Source organism: Oncorhynchus nerka, linkage group LG3 (assembly GCF_034236695.1).
Source record: "Oncorhynchus nerka isolate Pitt River linkage group LG3, Oner_Uvic_2.0, whole genome shotgun sequence".
NCBI classification, from domain to species: domain Eukaryota; kingdom Metazoa; phylum Chordata; class Actinopteri; order Salmoniformes; family Salmonidae; genus Oncorhynchus; species Oncorhynchus nerka.
In genome coordinates this window covers 77,010,028-77,031,777 of record NC_088398.1, presented here as the reverse complement: position 1 = coordinate 77,031,777, position 21,750 = coordinate 77,010,028, and the positions used below count along the sequence as shown (strand labels likewise).

General features: G+C 42.6%; 3 protein-coding genes across 4 annotated transcripts in view; 2 read left to right on the top strand and 1 right to left on the bottom strand.

Annotated features, from left to right (window-relative positions):
* The window catches only part of LOC115116736 (epidermal growth factor-like protein 6), a 19,861-nt gene extending 9,805 nt beyond the window's left edge, over window positions 1–10,056 (top strand). The window contains exons 8-12 of the mRNA XM_065016011.1: window positions 2,951–3,196; window positions 8,278–8,352; window positions 8,441–8,536; window positions 8,785–9,047; window positions 9,253–10,056. Coding sequence (XP_064872083.1) covers window positions 2,951–3,196; window positions 8,278–8,352; window positions 8,441–8,536; window positions 8,785–9,047; window positions 9,253–9,360 — 788 coding nt within the window. The 3' untranslated portion in view covers window positions 9,361–10,056. The remainder of the gene's footprint in view (window positions 1–2,950; window positions 3,197–8,277; window positions 8,353–8,440; window positions 8,537–8,784; window positions 9,048–9,252) is intronic.
* Window positions 10,057–12,427: 2,371 nt separating this feature from the next.
* Window positions 12,428–15,750, top strand: LOC115113504 (ras-related protein Rab-9A). The gene is made up of 4 exons (XM_029641262.2): window positions 12,428–12,768; window positions 13,209–13,328; window positions 13,420–13,449; window positions 13,572–15,750. The coding sequence occupies exon 4, from the start codon at window positions 13,614–13,616 to the stop codon at window positions 14,217–14,219; it is 606 nt and encodes a 201-aa protein (XP_029497122.1). The 5' UTR covers window positions 12,428–12,768; window positions 13,209–13,328; window positions 13,420–13,449; window positions 13,572–13,613; the 3' UTR covers window positions 14,220–15,750.
* Window positions 14,970–20,838, bottom strand: LOC115113513 (trafficking protein particle complex subunit 2). 2 transcript variants are annotated; one of them, XM_065016034.1, is made up of 5 exons: window positions 20,737–20,838; window positions 20,358–20,476; window positions 18,713–18,855; window positions 16,800–16,887; window positions 14,970–16,706 (listed from the first exon to the last, which is right to left on the bottom strand). In XM_065016034.1, exons 2-5 carry the CDS (start codon window positions 20,448–20,450, stop codon window positions 16,608–16,610), a joined length of 423 nt encoding a protein of 140 aa, XP_064872106.1. In that variant the 5' UTR covers window positions 20,451–20,476; window positions 20,737–20,838; the 3' UTR covers window positions 14,970–16,607. The 2 variants fall into 2 exon arrangements, with proteins under 2 accessions (XP_064872106.1, XP_064872101.1); XM_065016029.1 differs by having other exon boundaries at window positions 20,727–20,825.
* Window positions 20,839–21,750: the final 912 nt, after the last annotated feature.

The window sequence follows — 21,750 nt, the reverse complement described above, 5'->3', positions numbered from 1 at the left end:
CTAAATGGTGAGATGTGTATGGAATGCAACAAGGTTTTCCACTTCATCTGTTTGCCGCCTACCATATTGCTTTGTGAAACCCCCTCCCTCTCCCATGGTTCAAGGCTAGTTTCTGTCCCCACCACACACAGCTTGTTCTGCCATGTAGAACTCAGCATGAAACCATTTCAGACTTTAAAATTACGTACATAGAGCAGTAAATTAGATACAGTATACAGTGCATTCGGAAAGTATTCAGATCCCTTGACTTTTTACACATTTTGTTACATTACAGCCTTATTCTAACATGTATGACATTGTTTGTGTTCCTCATCAATCTACACCCAATACCTCATAATGACAAGGCAAAAACAGGCGTTACATTTTTTTTTTTGCAAATGTATAACAAATTAAAACTCAAATATCACATTTACATAAGTATTCAGACCCTTTACTCAGTACTTTGTTGAAGCACCTTTGGCAGCAATTACAGCCTTGAGTCTTCTTGGGTATGACTCTACAAGCTTGGCACACCTGTATTCGGGGAGTTTCTCCCATTCTTCTCTGCAGATCCTGTCAAGCTCTGTCAGGTTGGATGGCGAGTGTCGCTGCACAGCTATTTTCAGGTCTCTCCAGAGATGTTCGATCGGGTTCAAGACATTAAAAGACTTGTCCCGAAGCCACTCCTGTGTTGTCTTGGCTGTGTGCTTAGGGTTCTCTCTGGAGCAGGTTTTCATTAACAATCTCTCTGTACTTTGCTCCGTTCCTGACAAGTCTCCCAGTCCGTGCCGCTGAAAAACGTCCCCACAGCATAATGCTGCCACCACCATGCTTCATCATAAGGGTTGGTGCCAGGTTTCCTCCAGACGTGACGCTTGGCATTTAGTGTAAATAGTTCAATCTTGGTTTCATCAGACCAGAGAATCTTGTTTCTCATGGTCTGAGAGTCTTTAGGTGCCTTTTGGCAACTCCAAGCGGGCCTTTTCCTGAGGAGTGGCTTCCGTCTGGGAACTACCATAAATGCCTGATTGGTAGAGTGCTGCAGAGATGGTTGTCCTTCTGGAAGGTTCTCCCATCTCTACAGAGGAACTCTGGAGCTCTGTCAGAGTGACCATCGGGTTCTTGGTCACCTCCCTGACAAAGGCCATTCTCCCCTGATTGCTCAGTTTGGCCGGGCAGCCAGCTCTAAGACGAGTATTGGTGGTTCCAAACTTCTTCCATTTAAGAATGATGGAGGCCACTGTGTTCATGTCCAATCATTTGAATTTACCACATTTGGACTCCAATCAAGATGTAGAAACATCTCAAGGATGATCAATGGAAACAAGATGCACCTGAGCTCAATTGAGTCTCATAGCAAAACCCACTGGCTCCATGTCATCTACAAGACCCTGCTAGGTAAAGTCCCCCCTTATCTCAGCTCGCTGGTCACCATAGCATCTCCCACCTGTAGCACACGCTCCAGCAGGTATATCTCTCTAGTCACCCCCAAAACCAATTCTTTCTTTGGCCGCCTCTCCTTCCAGTTCTCCGCTGCCAATGACTGGAACGAACTACAAAAATCTCTGAAACTGGAAACACTTATCTCCCTCACTAGCTTTAAGCACCAACTGTCAGAGCAGCTCACAGATTACTGCACCTGTACATAGCCCACCTATAATTTATCCCAAACAACTACCTCTTTCCCTACTGTATTTATTTTATTTATTTATTTATTTTGCTCCTTTGCACCCCATTATTTTTATTTCTACTTTGCACATTCTTCCACTGCAAATCTACCATTCCAGTGTTTTACTTGCTATATTTTATTTACTTTGCCACCATGGCCTTTTTTGCCTTTACCTCCCTTATCTCACCTCATTTGCTCACATCGTATATAGACTTGTTTATACTGTATTATTGACTGTATGTTTGTTTTACTCCATGTGTAACTCTGTGTTGTTGTATGTGTCAAACTGCTTTGCTTTATCTTGGCCAGGTCGCAATTGTAAATGAGAACTTGTTCTCAACTTGCCTACCTGGTTAAATAAAGGTGAAATAAATAAAAATAAATAAAAAAATAGCAAAATGTCTGAATACGTATGTAAATAAGGTATTTCCGTTTTTTTTTATACATTAGCAAACATTTCTAAAAACCTGTTTTTGCTTTGTCATTATGGGGTATTGTGTGTCGATTGATGTGGAAAAAGTCAAGGGGTCTGAATACTTTCCGAATGCACTGTATATGGCTGAGTCTGGCTGTCATGCTTCCCATGCATGGAGTATGATGTTCCTGTTTGTCGTCCTACCCTCAATGCTCATCTGTCTATGAAAACATGTTTACACATAAGCAAATGCTTGTATCTCAATGAACAAGGTAAGTTATTAAGAACAAATTACAGTGATATACTGTCTGACATATGTTTTGTCAATTGTCTTTATATTCTATGTCGTCTTTATAATCTATAATGGTTTTATAATCCATAATGTCTTTATAATCTATAATGTATTTACTATCTATAATAGTTTCAGAATCTATAATGGCTTTATATTCTGAAATGGCTTTATAATCTATAATGTCTTTATAATCTATAATGTTTTTATAATCTATAATGTATTTACGATCTATAATAGTTTCAGAATCTATAATGTCTTTATATTCCATAATGTCTTTATAATCTATAATGTCTTTATAATCTATAATGTCTTTATAATCTATAATGTTTTTATAATCTATAATGTCTTTATATTCCATAATGTCTTCATAATCCATAATGGTTTTATAATCTATAATGTCTTTATAATCTATAATGTCTTTATAATCTATAATGTCTTCATGATCCATAATGGTTTTATAATCTAGAATGGTTTTATAATCTAGAATGGCGGTGTAACCCCAGAATGTACACCTAAACTCTTGTATAATTGCATCAGATTCCACCTCTGTAGTTCCAGATGTGTGACATGGTTCTTCTTCCTGCAACTATCCCAGAGTCCCCAGTGAGGCTGCCAGGGAAGCTGGACAAAGAGCAGATCAAGAACGTCATCCCCGAGCCCAAGGTGACCGTACCCCCTCAGATCCGCTTGCAGCCCTTCGACTATGACGGGGAGACCTATATGGGTGGCTCAGAGGAGGTGGGCCAGGTGGGCTTTACTGATGTAGGGGAGGAGGAAGAAGAGGAAGATGAGGAGGAGACAGATGTGGACAACAAGCTTAATTCAAGAGGAGATGTTTTCAGTAAGCCTTATTTCCCTCTAGCTCTTTCCCACTCATCCACCTATTTATTGCCATCGTGGGTGGTCCCAAATCGGATTATTCCAACACTGATAATATGGAAGTTCGAACACCATTACTGCTGTGGTAATGTGCAGCGCTCATAGTTATTCAGAAATAAAATCCCTCAGTTGTTTCAATAATTTGTGATACTGTACATACGGTTCTCTTGACCCTGTTAAATTTAGGATGGTTACACATTTTCTATGCCCCCAAATGACAGTATACAGGACAACTTCAAACACATAACTACGCAAAGTTCGGAGATGGATGGTCACAGGGTTAGTGCGATGACATTGCTAAAGTAGTCAAATATTTAGTAGGAAACAACTTTACAAACCTTATCACGTTGTCAAATGACAGATGGCAATGTTGTCAGTAGCTAGCAAAGTTTGTCAAAAATAGCTTGCAATGCTAATGTTAACTAACTAAAATCCAGTGGCTTCCCCTCAATCTTAGCTAGCTAGCTAACGTTATATTGCATATAAAGTCAATCTGGTGGTATTAAAATTATGACAAAAGGTTTTTCTGCTATTGTATGCCATTGTATTTCCATGACACTGTAATGCACTTTTGATTACATCTTCATCAGCAGTTTACATCTTCATCAGCAGTCTACATCTTCATCAGCAGTCTGCATCTTCATCAGCAGTCTACATCTTCATCGGCAGTCTACATCTTCATCGGCAGTCTACATCTTCATCAGCAGTCACTGAAGATGCGTTGAGTTGAATGCTCAGTTGGGCATCAGTCCAAAACGAATGTTCAAAACATTATTGTGACGAAACATGCAACCCATGAATACAACCAGCGGGTTATACAGTTCATCAAGAGGATAGGAAGGGAGTTCTCTCTGGCAAGAACAAAGGCGGGGGCTCTGCTTTATGACCAACAATAAGTGGTGTGACCGGGAACACAGACAGGAACTTGTGAGTTTCTGCTCTCCCGACTTGAAATACTTGGTAGTTTATTGCAGCCATTTTTTACCTTCCAAAAGAGTTCTCAGGGATTATCGCCATGGCTGTGTGCATCCCACCGACAGCAAAAATGCTCTCAAGGATCTTCATTGGACCCAGAACAAACTGGAAACTGAGTACCTGGAGACAGCATTAATTTTCGAATTTGAGAACTGTGCTCCTGAATTACTATAAAAAAACTGACTGTTTTGATCATGTGGACTGGAATATGTTCCGGGTCGCCTCTGGGGATGACATCAATGAAAAAGGCCATTGCGTAATGACAAAAATAAGCAAACACATTTGGTGTTCACAAAAAGGCATGTGGTAGACTCCCCAAACATATGGAAGTAGGTACTCTGGTCAGATGAGGCTAAAATGCAGCTTTTTGGCCATCAAGGAAAATGCTATGTCTGGCGTAAATCCAACACCTCCCGTCACCCCGAGAACACCATCCCTGTTTTTCATCGGCAGGGACTGGGAAACTGGTCAGAATTGAAGGAATGATGGATGGTGCTAAATACAGGGAAATTATTGAGGGAAACCGGTTTCAGTCTTCCAGAGATTTGAGACTGGGACCGAGGTTCACCTTCCAGCAGGATAATGACCCTAAGCATACTGCTAAAGCAACACTCGAGTGATTTAAGGGGAAACATGTAAATGGCTTGGAATGGCCAGGTCAAAGCCCAGACCTCTATCCAATTGAGAATCTGTAGTGTGACTTAAAGATTGCTGTAAACCAGCAGAACCCATCCAACTTGAAGGAGCTGGAGCAGTTTTGCCTTGAAGAATGGGCAAAAATCCCAGTTGCTAGATGTGCCAAGCTTATAGAGACGTACCCCAAGAGACTTGCAGCTGTAAAATTGCTGCAAAAGGTGGCTCCACAAAGTATTGACTTTGGGTGGGGTGAATAGTTATGCACGCTCAATTTCTTTTTTTTTTGTCTTGTTTCTCATTTGTTTCACAATAAAAAATATTTTGCATCTCAAAGTGTTAGGCATGTTGTATAAGTCAAATGACACAAACCCCTCCAAAAATCTATTTTAATTCCAGGTTGTAAGGCAACAAAATTGAAAAAGATCCCAGGGGGGGTGAATACATTTGCAAGCCACTGTAAACAACCTCTCCGTCAATGTTGGCAAAACAAAGGATCTGATTGAGGACTCCAGGAAGAACCAGGCTAGGCATGTCCTCATCCTCATCAACAGGGGCCGCCGTAAAGACGTCAAGTTCCTCGGTGTACAGATCTCCAAGGAGCTGAAATTGTCAAACCATACGGACACTGTGGTGAAGAAGGCACGACAGTGACTCTTTAAGAGCGTCTGCTAAATGACTTAAATGTAAATGTAACCCCAGGAGCCTGAAGAAATGTGCCCTGTCCCAAAGGCCGTCACAGTAGTCTACAGGAGCACCATCGAGAGCATACCGTCGGGCTGCATCACAACCTGGTACAGCCACTCCACCACCGCTGACCGCAAGGCTCTACAGAAGGCGGTACGCTCAGCCGAACGCACCATTGGGTGCTCACTGCCTGCCCTCCAGGACACCTACAACGCCAGGTGTCACAGGAAGGCCAATAAGATCATCAGGGACCTCAGCAACCAGCCTGGTCTCCCTGTTTCCATCATTCAGACATGGGCAGTACAGGAGCATCATGGCTAAAACGAACAGACTGGTCAATAGCTTCTATCCCCAGACCATCAGGCTGGTTTAGTTAGCTGGACTAATTGGCTGGATTGAGTCCCTTACTTCTATCAAAGCTGTAGCATGGTGGCAGCCTGTCAGGCAGCATTAGCTTGAGGAGTACCATTCCACAATAAAAAAGTCAGTTTCAAGCCCTTGGACCTGTGTGTCATGATTCAGCCTGTTGCTTCATGTTCTATGCACTGAGTAGATCTATGGCTCAACATGAAAGATTCCTTATCAGTAAGCAGAGAACGGCCTCTGTTTCACATATTAGATTCACATGCTGCAAATACATATTCAAACCTTGCAAAGGTATAAATAACTAATGTGGTTAGAGGAGGAGCCATCAACACATTAGAAGAGTTCTTACTGTGTTACCTCCTGTTCTAAATAAGATGTAGCAAGAGGAAGTTTAACTAAGATACAGTTTAATGCTGCATGTGGTTCAATACGCTCTATGCATTTTGGTTGATGTCATCAAAACAGATCTGGTTCTAGTGTTTGAAACAGTATTCTGTTTTGCCCCTGTCATTTGCCATTGACCTTTTCAAGGATGACTAAAGACAGGAAAAACTGCTGTGCAAACATAAGTGCTGACTACCGGTTGAGGCCATCGGTCAAACTGTCACACACGACAACTTCTCTAACCTTCTCCTTCTCTGGCCATGCGCTGAAACTGAAGGTTGAAAAGCAAGCATGAAGACAGCATAGATATGAGTATAATCAGGCAAGCATGAAGACAGCATAGAGATGAGTATAATCAGGCAAGCATGAAGACAGCATAGAGATGAGTATAATCAGGCAAGCATGAAGACAGCATAGAGATGAGTATAATCAGGCAAGCATGAAGACAGCATAGAGATTGAGTATAATCAGGCAAGCATGAAGACAGCATAGAGATGAGTATAATCAGGCATGAAGAAGCATAGATATGAGTATAATCAGGCAAGCATGAAGACAGCATAGAGATGAGTATAATCAGGCAAGCATGAAGACAGCATAGAGATTGAGTATAATCAGGCAAGCATGAAGACAGCATAGAGATGAGTATAATCAGGCAAGCACGAAGACAGCATAGAGATGAGTATAATCAGGCAAGCATGAAGACAGCATAGAGATGAGTATAATCAGGCAAGCATGAAGACAGCATAGATATGAGTATAATCAGGCAAGCATGAAGACAGCATAGAGATGAGTATAATCAGGCAAGCATGAAGACAGCATAGAGATGAGTTTTATCAGGCAAGCATGAAGACAGCATAGATATGAGTATAATCAGGCAAGCATGCATAAAAACAATAAAATAAGCCTCTCATGCCAAATCAGTCATTTTGTTTAGAAATAAGAAGATGCTTAGCTCTTGGTATAAAACACACATACACATAAAGGTGTCTCTGCAGTCTAATGTTTTGTCCCTGACGGAGACATGGATCACCCCAGAGAACTTAATCTGACTAGGTTTTCTCTCATAGTCTGAGAGCATCTGGTTGTCGCAATCTTGGCACAGGTCTACTTATTTCTCCTAAATGGAGATTTGGGCCAAAATAGCTAGAATTATTGGCTCTGCATCTTCCGATCAAAACCCATACGAGGGTGGGCAAAGGATCACTTGTGCGATGGTATACCTCTCAGTGAGACAGTAACAAGGATACCGCTCGCCACTACTGTTGATCTCTTTATGGGAAACAAGTCTGACAGTAGCCTGATCTTTCGGCAGGACGACTCAGAAGGCAAGAGGAGACAGGCCCTGAGACATCCAACAGCTCCAGGGAGGAATTCTAGTCCGCCGCCATGTGAGCGCCTCAGGATACACACAGATCTCCCTGTGCTTGCAGAGACGTGTGTTATCATCCCTCAGAACAGCTGTTCAGCAAACAGAGTCCTTGAAAGAGAGAGTCTGTCATTACCTCCTCAAACACCAGCCCCCTCTGGCTGGTCAGGGTTCAATTAACAAAGTTGCATACATCTGGTTGTCTAGGGAAACTCGGTGAAGGGGGAAGTTTGTTGGGAGAGCTTTAAGATGCTTCAGTTTTAATATCCTACGGTTAAAATGCACCATTCTGACAGATGAATGGCAGCAGGGCAGGCTTCCACTTGCAGGTTAAAAAGCCCCTTACTGGCTTTTGTTTTATGAGGGGAAATCTCTCAACTGCATAATCATCTGGAAGATTTTCAGGAATCACATATCTTCAGAAGAATGCTTGTAACTAAAATAGAGCTATATTATTAAGTAAATTAAATGATCTGCTTAGACAATGTTTTACATAAACAATAATCAAGGCTGTTGATATCCTGTTTGAATGTCATGTCTTTATTTTTTTTGTGCTTTTTGCAAAAGTTAATTACATTATTTTTACATTTTATGTACCTTATCTTAAAAGAGTTATCTGTCTCCCAAATCAGTTCCAGAGGACTTTGAGTCAGTATTTGGTCCTGCAACGGATGTCAAAGAGATCGAAATAGCTCCAGGACAGGAAGGTAATCCTTGCTTTACTTGTTAACATAATGTGGGTAACCTTACCTTCATAATCCCTGTGAATTGTTGACATCTGACTGTGCCTTCCAGAGTTCTTCATGGACTGCAACTTCGATCAGGGCGTGTGTGAGTGGGTGCAAGACAAGGACGATAGCTTTGACTGGAGCGTGTCCTACCATGAAAATGGTACAAATTATACTATTAATTGGGCATAAATAGTATTTACCTTCTATATTTACCTTCTATATTTGCCATGTAGTTTCATACAATGACCGATAAGGTAAATCCTCTATTGTTCAAATGATTGTCTGAATCTATCTTCCAGAAGTTGCTCTTTGCTGTGCTTAATCTATGTATTCCCGAATAGCTGTTAGTCATACGTTAATGACTATCAGTGACCAGCCTGTGTCCATTCCCTGGTCCCTAACCCCCAGGTATGGAGTACTACATGGCTATGAGTGGTCTTCTGGGAGAGAAGAAGGACCAGGCCAGGCTAAAGCTGCTCCTCAGTGACCGGGCCCAGCAGGGAGGCTTCTGCCTCACCTTCAACTACCGCGTGATGGGCAGCCAGGTGGGCACGCTGCGGGTGCTGTTGAACAACAGCACCAAACTTGTGTGGGAGCGGAGCCACAGCCGGAGTCAGGATTGGCAGACAGAACTGCTCACTGTAGCCTGGAAGAACCAGGCCCCAGAATCTGTGAGTCACCATTCCAAACACCTAGAATGATAAAGGACTCGAATGGCGCCGGTGTATGTTCTGTGAAAAACGGATTTACCAGCTCAATGTCGTTCATTTAATCACCACACTTGCCAAATATGGTCACTGTCGAAGGGAACAAAATACCCAGCACAAGTCACAATTTCCAAAACATCTAATCAACATCTTTGCTGTCATTCTGCAGATCATCTTTGAAGCTGAACGTGGGAATGGAGTTGGGGGAGAGATTGGGCTGGACAACGTGGTGCTGACCTCAGGCTACTGTCAAGAGGAAGACACAGCCATCTTTTAAACTGTGAACTCTGAACCTGTAGAAATCAGTCCAGTGTGTTTGACACAGACCTCAGAGGCAGAGCTAGCATCAGTCTCTCCCTTTAGTCTACTCTTTTTGGAGAGCAGACACACATCTTCCTAAAACCCAAATTAAGGGTGTATTTTTTTTTGCTGTACTGTACAACAAGTATTAAGAAAAATGTGTATTTGCAGAATGTTTGGCAGTTCAGCCGACCACATAGGAAAGCGTTGCTGAGGGACTGAGCATCATTGGTATGTGCAGGGATTTCATCTGCAAGTTTACAAGCTTTTCCTTTCATTTGAGCCACCAATTTGTCCACAAATAAATGATCCACTACATACAGTTCCGTTTTTCAATAATGTTCACAAATGTTTTGAAATATATTCAATTATTTTCACATAAATGGCAGGATACGGCAGGCTTATCTACAACAACAAAAAACATTATATTGTGTTGCTTTTCATTTTTCTAAGTGACATTTTGCAGTTAGTTGCAATATATAAAAAATAAGATAGACTAAGACTTGTAACATGTACTTACATGAACCCTAAATAGTAATATCAGATTCATCAAGAAGTCTTCCCTTGAACCCTACATGCTTTATAATCATAGTACGTGTATGTAACAATGCATAACTGCTGTAAATTGAGCTTTTATATTGTATTACATTAAAAAAAAAACGTTTTTATAAGGGCTCTGTTCATGTTTTTTCTTTCATGGTCTTTGCCCGTGGTCACTAGCTGCTGCTTATCACTGATTCTATGGGACCCTGTATACTGAAACTGTCACAACCTCTCGCACACCTTCAATCTTGACCTTGTCATAGCTGCTAGAAAGTTGTTGTTCCCTCAATCTCAATCTCTCACAGAAAGTCACACATGTTCACTTAAAAAAAGCAGTGTTGGAGTAGTGGAAAAGCCTTTTGTAGGGTTTGTGTTACATGGACATTGCAAAAGAAGAATGCTATTTACTTGGCCAGGAGGACTCAAATAGACCACAACAGACAATGAACAGATTAGACCTACAGGCATGAAATCAACTACCAGAAAATGTCAACTATGGGGCCTACAGTTCATGGAGGATTTTTTTTTTAAATGAGCTTTTATGCACTCACAAAAAATTATCGTGAACAATTTACCAGGGTAATGCTTTATCTTGAACTTTGTCTATCCTATGGTCTCTGGTCAAAGATTCTACCAAAGGTATCTAGATTTGGTAGTCTCCCTGGTGTCAGGTTTGGTCCTACCGTTTGGTGTCTGGTCCTATCTACTGTGTGGTGTCTGGTCTCATCCCACCATGTGGTGTCTGGTCTGGTCCCACCGTGTGGTGTCTGGTCTGGTCCTCCCGTGTGGTGTCTGGTCTGGTCCTACCGTGTGGTGTCTGGTCTGGGTCTACCGTGTGGTGTCTGGTCTGGTTCTACCGTGTGGTGTCTGGTCTGGTCCTACGTGTGGTGTCTGGTCTGGTCTTACCATGTGGTTTCTGGTCTGGTCCTACCATGTGGTGTCTGGTCCTATCGTGTGGTGTCTGGACTTGTTCTACCTTGTGGTGTCTGGTCCTACCGTGTGGTGCCTGGTCTGGTCCTACCATGTGGTGTCTAGTCTGGTCCTACTGTGTGTTGTCTGGTCTGGTCTGGTCCTACTGTGTGGTGTCTGGTCCTACCGTGTGGTGTCTGGTCTGGTCCTATCTACCGTGTTGTGTCTGGTCCTACTGTGTTGTCTGAACTGGTCCTACCATGTGGTGTCTGGTCTGGTCCTACTGTGTGTTGTCTGGTCTGGTCCTACTGTGTGGTGTCTGGTCCTACCGTGTGGTGTCTGGTCTGGTCCTATCTACCGTGTTGTGTCTGGTCCTACTGTGTTGTCTGAACTGGTCCTACCATGTGGTGTCTGGTCTGGTCCTACCATGTAGTGTCTGGTCCTACCGTGTGGTGTCTGGTCTGGTCCTATCTACCGTGTTGTGTCTGGTCCTATTGTGTTGTCTGAACTGGTCCTACCATGTGGTGTCTGGTCTGGTCCTACCATGTGGTGTCTGGTCCTACCGTGTGGTGTCTGGTCTGGTCCTACCGTGTGGTGTCTGGTCTGGTCCTACCATGTCGTCTGGACTGGTCCTACCGTGTGGTCTCTGGTCTGGTCCTATATGAGTAAGAATAATGAGATGTACTACAGGGACTCACTATTGGAAATTCGTATATTATAGTTTGATTACATTTTAGGGTATCTGAGGAGTCAATAGAAACATATTTTGACTTGTTTTAACAATGTTCAGGGGTAGATTTTTGGATTCCTTTCTCTGCATGTTGAACGAGTGGATTACTCAAATCGATGGCGCCAACTAAACTGACTTTTTGGGATATAAAGAAGAATTTTATCTAACAAAACAACACTACATGTTATAGCTGGGACCCTTTGGATGGCAAATCAGAGGAAGATTTTCAAAAAAGGATGCCTCAGGACTACATGGCCTGATGACTCCTTGCTGTCCCCAGTCCACCTGGTCATGCTGCTGCTCCAGTATCAACTTTTGTGCCTGCGGCTATGGAACCCTGACCTGTTCACTGGACGTGCTACCTTGTCCCGGACCTACTGTTATGGACTCTCTACCGCACCTGCTGTCTCTAACTCTGAATGATCGGCTATGAAAAGCCTATTGACATTTACTCCTGAGGTGCTGACCTTTTACACCCTCTATAACCACTGCAATTATTATTATCTGACCCTGCTGGTCATCCATGAACGTTTGAACATTTTGGCCATGTTCTGTTATTATCTCCACCCGGGCCAGCCAGAAGAGGACTGGCCACCCCTCAGAGACTGGTTCCTCTCTAGGTTTCTTTCTAGGTTCCAGCCTTTCTAGGGAGTTTTTCCTAGCCACCGTGCTTCTACATCTGCATTGCTTGCTATTTGGGGTTTTAGGCTGGGTTTCTGTACAGCACTTTGTGACATCAGCTGATGTAAAAAGGGCATTATAAATACATTTGATGTGGTTTCTGGTTTGGTACTATCTACCGTGTGGTTTCTGGTTTGGTACTATCTACCGGGTGTTTTGTCGTCCTCTGGTGGCTGTTTCTGTAAGAATAAGACGTGGTCTCCATTGGAGGTTCGATTGAATACTGGAGATAGCTATTTACTGGCTAAAACTTAGTCAACAGTATAGCTGTATTTGTTTATAATTCATTATATCATAAATAATCTGCAATTCAAACTGAGTGATGTGACTCGAGAACATTTCGAGACTTCTTAGGTCACATGAGTGGAAACAGAGGCTAATGTTATCAGATGTTTTTCGAGCCAGAAGCTGCTAGGCTAGCTAACTGCTATTGAAGACCATCCTAGGGGGACAGCTACTACAACAACAAAGAAGCTATAAACTATCACAGTCGTTGTATGTGTTCTTCAAAACTTGGCAACGGTAAATTAATAATTAAGTCCCATTATCAGTGTCTTATGGTTTAGCTAGCGGGCTTAATCGTTTTCAGCAGGATTGATAGCTAGTCATTAGGAGAAGAAAATGTGGCATCTACGTTTGGTAGTAACAACGCTAGCTAAATCAGCTAGGTAGCTAAATATCGACTGTCATCCAACTTCACACTGTTGTGCGGGCGTATGTTTGCCTTATTTCTTATAGCTAGCTATCCACGCTAAGTTTCAAACATTATTCCTCGGGTAACAGGCATTTGTTCCTATCATATTCTAGATAACATTGCTTGAGAAATGTAACTTGTTAGCTAGCTATGACGTGACAGTTTATGTATCGGCAGCTATGTTTTGTAAAAGGCTGTTGTAGTCACTGTACTGTATATAGTATGTTTGCAGGTTCAGTCAACACATTTGTTTGCTATTTCGTTCCAGCTGGTTGAATGTTGACCACGGTTAAGATAATGACCGACACGAAACATAGACACATGTGACCAAGCAGCTAATGTCTATAGCACATGATCCTGGCCAACTGGAGGCTTCAATAATTCACGGGTAAGTACCCTTCTTTCTGTTTGTGTGGGAGGTTGATTTGCTGTGAATGCCACTGTAAGATAAAGTGCTAACATTCAAGTGTTTTTCTTAGGTTTCAGAATATCTACACTGAGTAGTAAAGGTAAATCTGGCTCCTAAAAATACCTTCTTTTTTTTTTTAAATAGGTGAAACAAAACAGATTTGAAAAACCTGAAGGTTATTGTGTGACAGTTGTTAGTTACACATTACATCCTGTCCCCTAGGTCCTATTTTCCAGAGGAAGAGACCACGTTTTGTGAAGAGCCATGGCCAACAAGTCATCCCTGCTGAAAGTCATCCTGCTGGGAGACGGAGGAGTGGGGAAGAGCTCCCTCATGAACCGCTACGTCACCAACAAGTTTGACACGCACCTCTTCCACACCATCGGAGTGGAGTTCCTCAACAAGGACCTGGAGGTGGACGGCCGTCTGGTCACCATGCAGATCTGGGACACGGCCGGACAGGAGCGTTTCCGCAGCCTCAGGACTCCCTTCTACCGCGGGTCTGACTGCTGTCTGCTCACATTCAGCGTGGATGACAACCAGAGCTTCCACAACCTGGCCAACTGGAAGAAGGAGTTCATCTACTACGCCGATGTCAAGGAGCCTGAGAAGTTCCCCTTCGTGGTGCTGGGGAACAAGGTGGATGTGTCGGAACGGCAAGTTTCTGCTGAAGATGCCCAACAGTGGTGTCGGGAAAATGGCAATCACCCTTACTATGAGACCAGTGCCAAGGATTCCACCAACGTAACCATAGCCTTTGAGGAGGCAGTGCGGAGAGTGCTGGCTATGGAGGAGAGGGCAGACCACCTCATCCCCACGGACACAGTCAACCTCCACAGAAAGCCCCGCTCCAGCACTTCCTGCTGTTGACAACGTGTAGGTCTTGCCCAGTGCTTGACTTGGACTGAAAGAGGTGCCAGTATTAATTTTGGGTGCCGGTACTGTTTATATTTAGGTGCAGGAGCTCCACAATACTTTTGAACTAATATTCTATAAGAGGAACAGGAGCCCAAGCAGTAGAACATTTTGAGGTGCCGGTATTCCTGCCCAAGTCAAGCACTGGGGCTACAACCTATAAAGAACTGGAGCTAGGAGGACACACAGGTGTATTTATTAACACTCATGCTCACAAGTACGGTAAGCAAGCACTGGCTAGTGTCCGTGGATGATAATCCAATGGGTTTGTTGGTCTTGGGACTCATTGAATGTAAAGCGGGTACTTGAAGAAGAGTATTTTTGTCAGATTCCACCAAGAAATGCATTATAATTTAAATCTGTGCAATCTTTGAATTATATATATTGTCTTAAAATATCACATTATATTATGCCATCAATGTGGTTGCCAGAAATACATTCACAAAGCATCACTTCCTGTTCATATTACACAGCCAGAAAGAAGTTCCTTTTTTTGTAGAAAGGTTTTCTTACACTGTGACTGAAACCAAGGTTGAGATGAGCGGCCTTACCAGTGAAAGTATCATAATTGATTCCATTCAAAACATATTGCAGACCGTATGTAAATATAATCCCACCCAAATGTGATACAGTAGAAGCAAGTCACTTTTAATCATCAATTGAGTTAAATGGGATTAGGTCAAAATAAAATAAAAAATCCAAACATAATATATTAATATTTATTACAACAAATGTTGATACAAAGCAGAGTAATTTACGCAGTCTTAATTTGAAAAAGTTAAAGCACTAATCTAGCATCACTACTTTATAGTACAGAGAGTGGGAAATGTAAGCAGAAATGAAGGTTTATGATTTCTTACTCTATAATATTATTGGTGCTTGTAGCTGAATTTGCTGGCCTTGCGATATCTGCACAACGTACCGTAATGAATGCGTTATCATTATGCAATGGACACAATGTTCAACACTTGCACAGGACGAGCTGAAATTGTAGCAATGAAAAGAATAAAGCAGAGTTCTTATGCTGCATGACATTCTGCTCTCTACCAATAAGGTAGTACATAACCTTGTTCTTACCATTCCAGAATCTCAGTGTTCTGATAACTTGGCTAATTGTAATTAACAGATGGGTGATACATTATGAACTTGGTCATGGTGGTGGATATGATAAACCATGTTTAATGTATGTACCTGTCCATTGTTTTTGTTTCTATGGGCATCTTAATTCATCTAACATGTATTTTCTTTACATTTATGGAGATCAATTTCATTTTCTTACACACGAGTATAGTTTTAATAGTAACATTTGATTTCAACAATCATTGCTTATTGATTTTACAGTATTGTACATCCTCACAAAATAGAGTGTTGAACAGTTTTCTTTGCTCAGTTTTTATATAATTTTGCTACAGCAGTGTTGTCTAGAATGACCGGAACGCAAGTTGAATGAAAAATGCTATTTGAATAAAAACAGTCCTTGAATGAATGATCTTTCCTAAAGATGTTTGTTTTTAGCCTCCACTGTTACAGGGGAGGAAAAAACACTTTGTTAAAATGTGAAAAAGATATCAGTTAAGAGTTAGACTTCAGCAGTAAGTCATTTGGGAAATGTTTTCTGGTGTGGTGAATATTACTGCATATATACAGGATCGATTACACGCAGAATGTGAGTGTTTGTTTGCATCGGCTGGTCTTTGTACATGCTCAATGATTAGTGAAATGTTCTGCCATTACTTTGTATGGCAAAGCCACACACGCACGCTAGTGAATTATTTGGAAAGTGTTTTGATTAGAAAATCTGGACAGTAAGACATAGAACATTTCACAAACATCAGAAATTAAATATACATGTTTTAACCAAGCTCATTCAAGGTCTAGCTCATACAGACCATGACTCTGTTATCAAACTAGACCTCAGAGACCATGTCACTATTATCAAACTAGACCTCAGAGACCATGTCACTATTATCAAACTAGACCTCAGAGACCATGTCACTATTATCAAACTAGACCTCAGAGACCATGTCACTATTATCAAACTAGACCTCAGAGACCATGTCACTATTATCAAACTAGACCTCAAGAGACCATGTCACTATTATCAAACTAGACCATGTCACTATTATCAAACTAGGCAACAAAATGCCGGTGACACTCACACATGCCATTAATTCATTATAAAATACTTCCCAATGCTGTCTTTTATACTGTGGTTGGTAAGAATAAAGCAAGTAATAACAGTGAATTTATCAAAACACAACCACCAGGTGATCGTAGACCAATGATGTGTATGATAAACACAATGAACAAAGTAAAAAAAGGTGCAGAACTCAGGTTGGTTCTTTAGCTCAAGAGGTGCTTCTTTCCAAGGAACTGCACTTTTCTGTCAAATGCCGTCGACCGGATTGGAGCATTGGTTTCATAAAAAGGATTCATTGCAAACTGGAAAAGAGCACAGATTACTGGACAATGATCAATCATCAGAATGTTAATTTAAGTTAGGTGTATATGACCTGCACAAAAATGGCAACTCACCTTAATGTATAAATCATACACATCATTAAAGAAGTTTTTGATTCCATCTTCTTGTCGTACATCATGAAGCATGATGAATCTCATATGTGATGGAGATGGTTAAGGGACAAAAATGGAACACAGACACTACCCATATTTCTCTGGGCCCTTTGGCCAAAGAAAACAATTACTATTTGTTGAATTGTAGACATATTTCAGGAATACATTATTCCATACTTTTTTGTTGGAACGTTTCCAGGGCTATATAGGTCTCAATGGTCCCGTGGTAAGTTTCGTCTCTGAGATTGGAAGGTTGGCTAAGGTTGGATTCCTGGCCTATTCATGCCAAAGACTCTAAAAATGGGACCCGATGCCTCTGCTTGGCACTCAGCATTAAGGAGATTGTTTAGGGGTATGTCCCTGCAATAGACTAGTGTCCTTTCCAGGGGTTGAGCTTGTACATCAAGCTGCCTCGCTACAGAAACGGGAGATATGCTCCTGTTAAATCAATCAAATGTATTTATAAAGCCTTTTTTAAATCAGCTGATGTCACAAAGTGCTTTTACAGAAACCCAGCCTAAAACTGGCGTCCCCCGGGGCTCTGTTCTAGGCCCTCTCCTATTCTCGCTATACACCAAGTCACTTGGCTCTGTCATAACCTCACATGGTCTCTCCTATCATTGCTATGCAGACGACACACAATTAATCTTCTCCTTTCCCCCTTCTGATGACCAGGTGGCGAATCGCATCTCTGCATGCCTGGCAGACATATCAGTGTGGATGACGGATCACCACCTCAAGCTGAACCTCGGCAAGACGGAGCTGCTCTTCCTCCCGGGGAAGGACTGCCCGTTCCATGATCTCGCCATCACGTTTGACAACTCCATTGTGTCCTCCTCCCAGAGCGCTAAGAACCTTGGCGTGATCCTGGACAACACCCTGTCGTTCTCAACTAACATCAAGGCGGTGGCCCGTTCCTGTAGGTTCATGCTCTACAACATCCGCAGAGTACGACCCTGCCTCACACAGGAAGCGGCGCAGGTCCTAATCCAGGCACTTGTCATCTCCCGTCTGGATTACTGCAACTCGCTGTTGGCTGGGCTCCCTGCCTGTGCCATTAAACCCCTACAACTCATCCAGAACGCCGCAGCCCGTCTGGTGTTCAACCTTCCCAAGTTCTCTCACGTCACCCCGCTCCTCCGCTCTCTCCACTGGCTTCCAGTTGAAGCTCGCATCCGCTACAAGACCATGGTGCTTGCCTACGGAGCTGTGAGGGGAACGGCACCTCAGTACCTCCAGGCTCTGATCAGGCCCTACACCCAAACAAGGGCACTGCGTTCATCCACCTCTGGCCTGCTCGCCTCCCTACCACTGAGGAAGTACAGTTCCCGCTCAGCCCAGTCAAAACTGTTCGCTGCTCTGGCCCCCCAATGGTGGAACAAACTCCCTCACAACGCCAGGACAGCGGAGTCAATCACCACCTTCCGGAGACACCTGAAACCCCACCTCTTTAAGGAATACCTAGGATAGGATAAAGTAATCCTTCTCACCCCCTTAAAAGATTTAGATGCACTATTGTAAAGTGGCTGTTCCACTGGATGTCATAAGGTGAACGCACCAATTTGTAAGTCGCTCTGGATAAGAGCGTCTGCTAAATGACTTAAATGTAATGTAAATGTAAAACCCCAAACAGTAAGTAATGCAGATGTAGAAGCATGGTGGCTAGAAAAACTCCCTAGAAAGGCAGGAACCCATGAAGAAACCTAGAAAGGAACCAGGCTCTGAGGGGTGTCCAGTCTTCTTCTGGCTGTGCCGGGTGGAGATTATAAGAGTACACGGCCATTAAGGCCAGATTGTGTCCTATGGGCTCTTCTGCCTCAGACAGTGCTACTTACTACGTGTAGGTCTTCGGTAGTAGTCAAAAAAGGATATGTCCTGCGGTGACAAAGGCAGAGACAAACCACTCATTGAACTTATCCACAGTCTTCAGGTACATGTTGTTAGACAGCCACATGTTTTCATCCACCAAGTCGAGAGCTGCATGTGCAATGAACTGGTTCAGATGCCGGTGGTCATCCTGTTGACATATAGACAGAATGGATAAAACAATGACATATCAAGTGTGTTTATTCCCCTATGAAAAAGGCATAAGAATACACAAAATATTTCTACTTGCTCTCAAACATTACTTCAAATGATCAACACACAGTGACCCCCCTCCCAAAAAACGTCTGGATCTGCTTTAAGCTATGTAATTGAGTGAGCATTACAGCAACCTCTTCTTTTGACTAGATGTAGATAGAGATCTCAATACATATGTAGTGATGAAGCTAGCTACCAATTTAGACAGTTGTCAGGAGCAAAGACCTATCTAAACTCAGAAAAAAAAGAAACGTCCCTTTTTCAGGACGCTGTCTTTAAAAGATAATTAATACAAATCAAAATGACTTCACTGTTTCCCATGCTTGTTCAATGAACCATAAACAATTAATGAACATGGAACGGTTGTTAAGACACTAACAGCTAACAGTAGGCAATTAAGGTCAGTTATGAAAAGTTAGGACACTAAAGAGACCTTCCTACTGACTCTGAAAAGCACAAAAAGATACCCAGGGTCCCTGCTCATCTGCTTGAACGTGCCTTAGGCATGCTGCAAGGATACATGAAGACTGCAGACGTGGCCAGGGAAATACATTGCTATGTCCATACTGTGAGAAGCCTAAGACAGCGCTACAGGGAGACAGGACAGACATCTGATCATCCTCGCAGTTGCAGACCATGTGTAACAACACCTGCACAGGATCGGTATATCCGAACATCACACCTGCGGGACACGTACAGGTTGGCAACAACAACTGCCAGAGTTACACCAGGAATGCATAATCCCTCCATCAGTGCTCAGACTGTCTGAAATAGGCTGAGAGAGGCTGGACTGGTGGCTTGTAGGCCTGTTGTAAGGCAGGTCTTCACCAGACATCACTGGCAACGTCACCTATGGGCACAAACCCACCGTCGCTGGACCAGGCAGGATTGGCAAAAAGTGCTCTTCACTGACGAGTCGCGGTTTTGTCTCACCAGTGGTGATGGTCGGATTCACATTTATCGTCGAAGGAATGAGCGTTACACTGAGGCCTATACTCTGGAGCGGTATTTATTTGGAGGTGGAGGGTCCGTCATGGTCTAGGGCAGTGTGTCACAGCATCATCGGACTGAGCTTGTTGTCATTGCAGGCAATCTTAACTCTGTGCGTTACAGGGAAGACATCGTCCTCCCTTATGTGGAACCTTTCCTGCAGGCTCGTCCTGACATGACCCTCCAGCATGATAATGCCACCAGCCATACTGCTCGTTCTGTGTGTGATTTCCTGCAAGACAGGAATGTCAGTGTTCTGCCATGGCCAGCGAAGAGCCCGGATCTCAATCCCATTGAGAGCACGTCTGGGACCTGTTGGATCAGAGGGTGAGGGTGCCTTGGTGGAAGAGTGGGGTAACAGTTGACAGTGAGAGGAAGTTGACAGTGAGAAGACGTTTCTTTTTTGCTTAGTATATATTATATTGAGAATACCGTAAAGATATATACCTTTGACTCAGCTTTACCAGCAGGCAAGAACTCCATTTCAAAGACTGGGTTGTCATGATGACCAACCATGACGTAATAGAAACTGCCAGACATGTTTCTTTCCAGCAATCAACGCAGTTCTGTGTGAACAGGAATATACACTGGCTATTTCTGTAACTTGTGATGTAAATTGGTCAGCTAGCTAACGTTACATAGCTAACTACGTTACGTAACTAACGTTAGGTAGCTATATAGCCAGCACGCTTGCAAATGCATTATTATCATCAAGATAAACATATTGAAGCAAACTGAAAAAGTCTTAATTTACAGATAGATGTTTAGATCCAAAATGTACATGTGAAGCAATATTATTAATTGTATAAAACAAACCTTTGTTTACCTGCAAAAAAATAATAATGAAACTCTCCTTATTTCCGGGGAATACCGTCACTTTTTGATGACGACATGAAAAGGTGCAATCGACCACCGAAATACATTTGCAACAAGTGAAACATTTTCAACATTTGAAACTAGTTTTTAACTTTGTGTATTTATATTTAATAGTATATATTAGTTGATTAATTTATCTGTATTTAGCTCTAATTTCAAAGACAGAATATGAAGGTCATAAATGTGCGACTGGAACTAAACAATAACATTGCCAGTTCGTTAAATTCAAACTGTTGGCACTTGGAGAGGACATCTTCTTCTTCTTTTTCGACATAATGGCGTATTGCAAACAAATGTTTAAAATGCATGCTGCCACCTACTGTGCTGGAGTGTTTGGTCAATCATGGTTTACAACATTAGTTCCACAATTCTAAATCCTCCTACCTAACTCAGTACTTCTGAGAAAAAAAGAGCCCTACAAATTTCTAAAATACTCTCCCCATCCCAAAAATCCCTTCAGAATAACCCCAATTCCATTTCTCAAAATGTTCACAGATGTAAGCACTCTCAGTTTGTCCTCTCCACAACCTGACACAACGTATGGGTCGGCTAAAAAGCAGGATCCCACTCTTTCCAAAAATCTCCCCCCTACCGGTCAAAAATCATCTCTGGTAAGACTCTCAGGTCAAACGGTGGAAGACTCTACCACACCTGTCGTGATAGGCAGGCCCACTACACACTGGACTGGCTCAACTTCAGAGCCCTCACTTCTGTCGACTGACTCCATTTAGAGATCATCAAGGTTCTCAAGAGAGCTTGAAGAGCTTGGAGATTACTTGGTTTGTAATCAGGAGACGTAGGTATGTACACCTCGAATGAATGTGTATACTCAGGAGACGAATCTCTGATATTAACAGTGCCATTCTTAGGCTTCCTCGCCATCACACTTCGTCCTCCCCACCTGCTAACCGTTTTTCTGGAAAGCAGACCATTGGTTACTAAGCAGGTCATCTCAACCCGAATC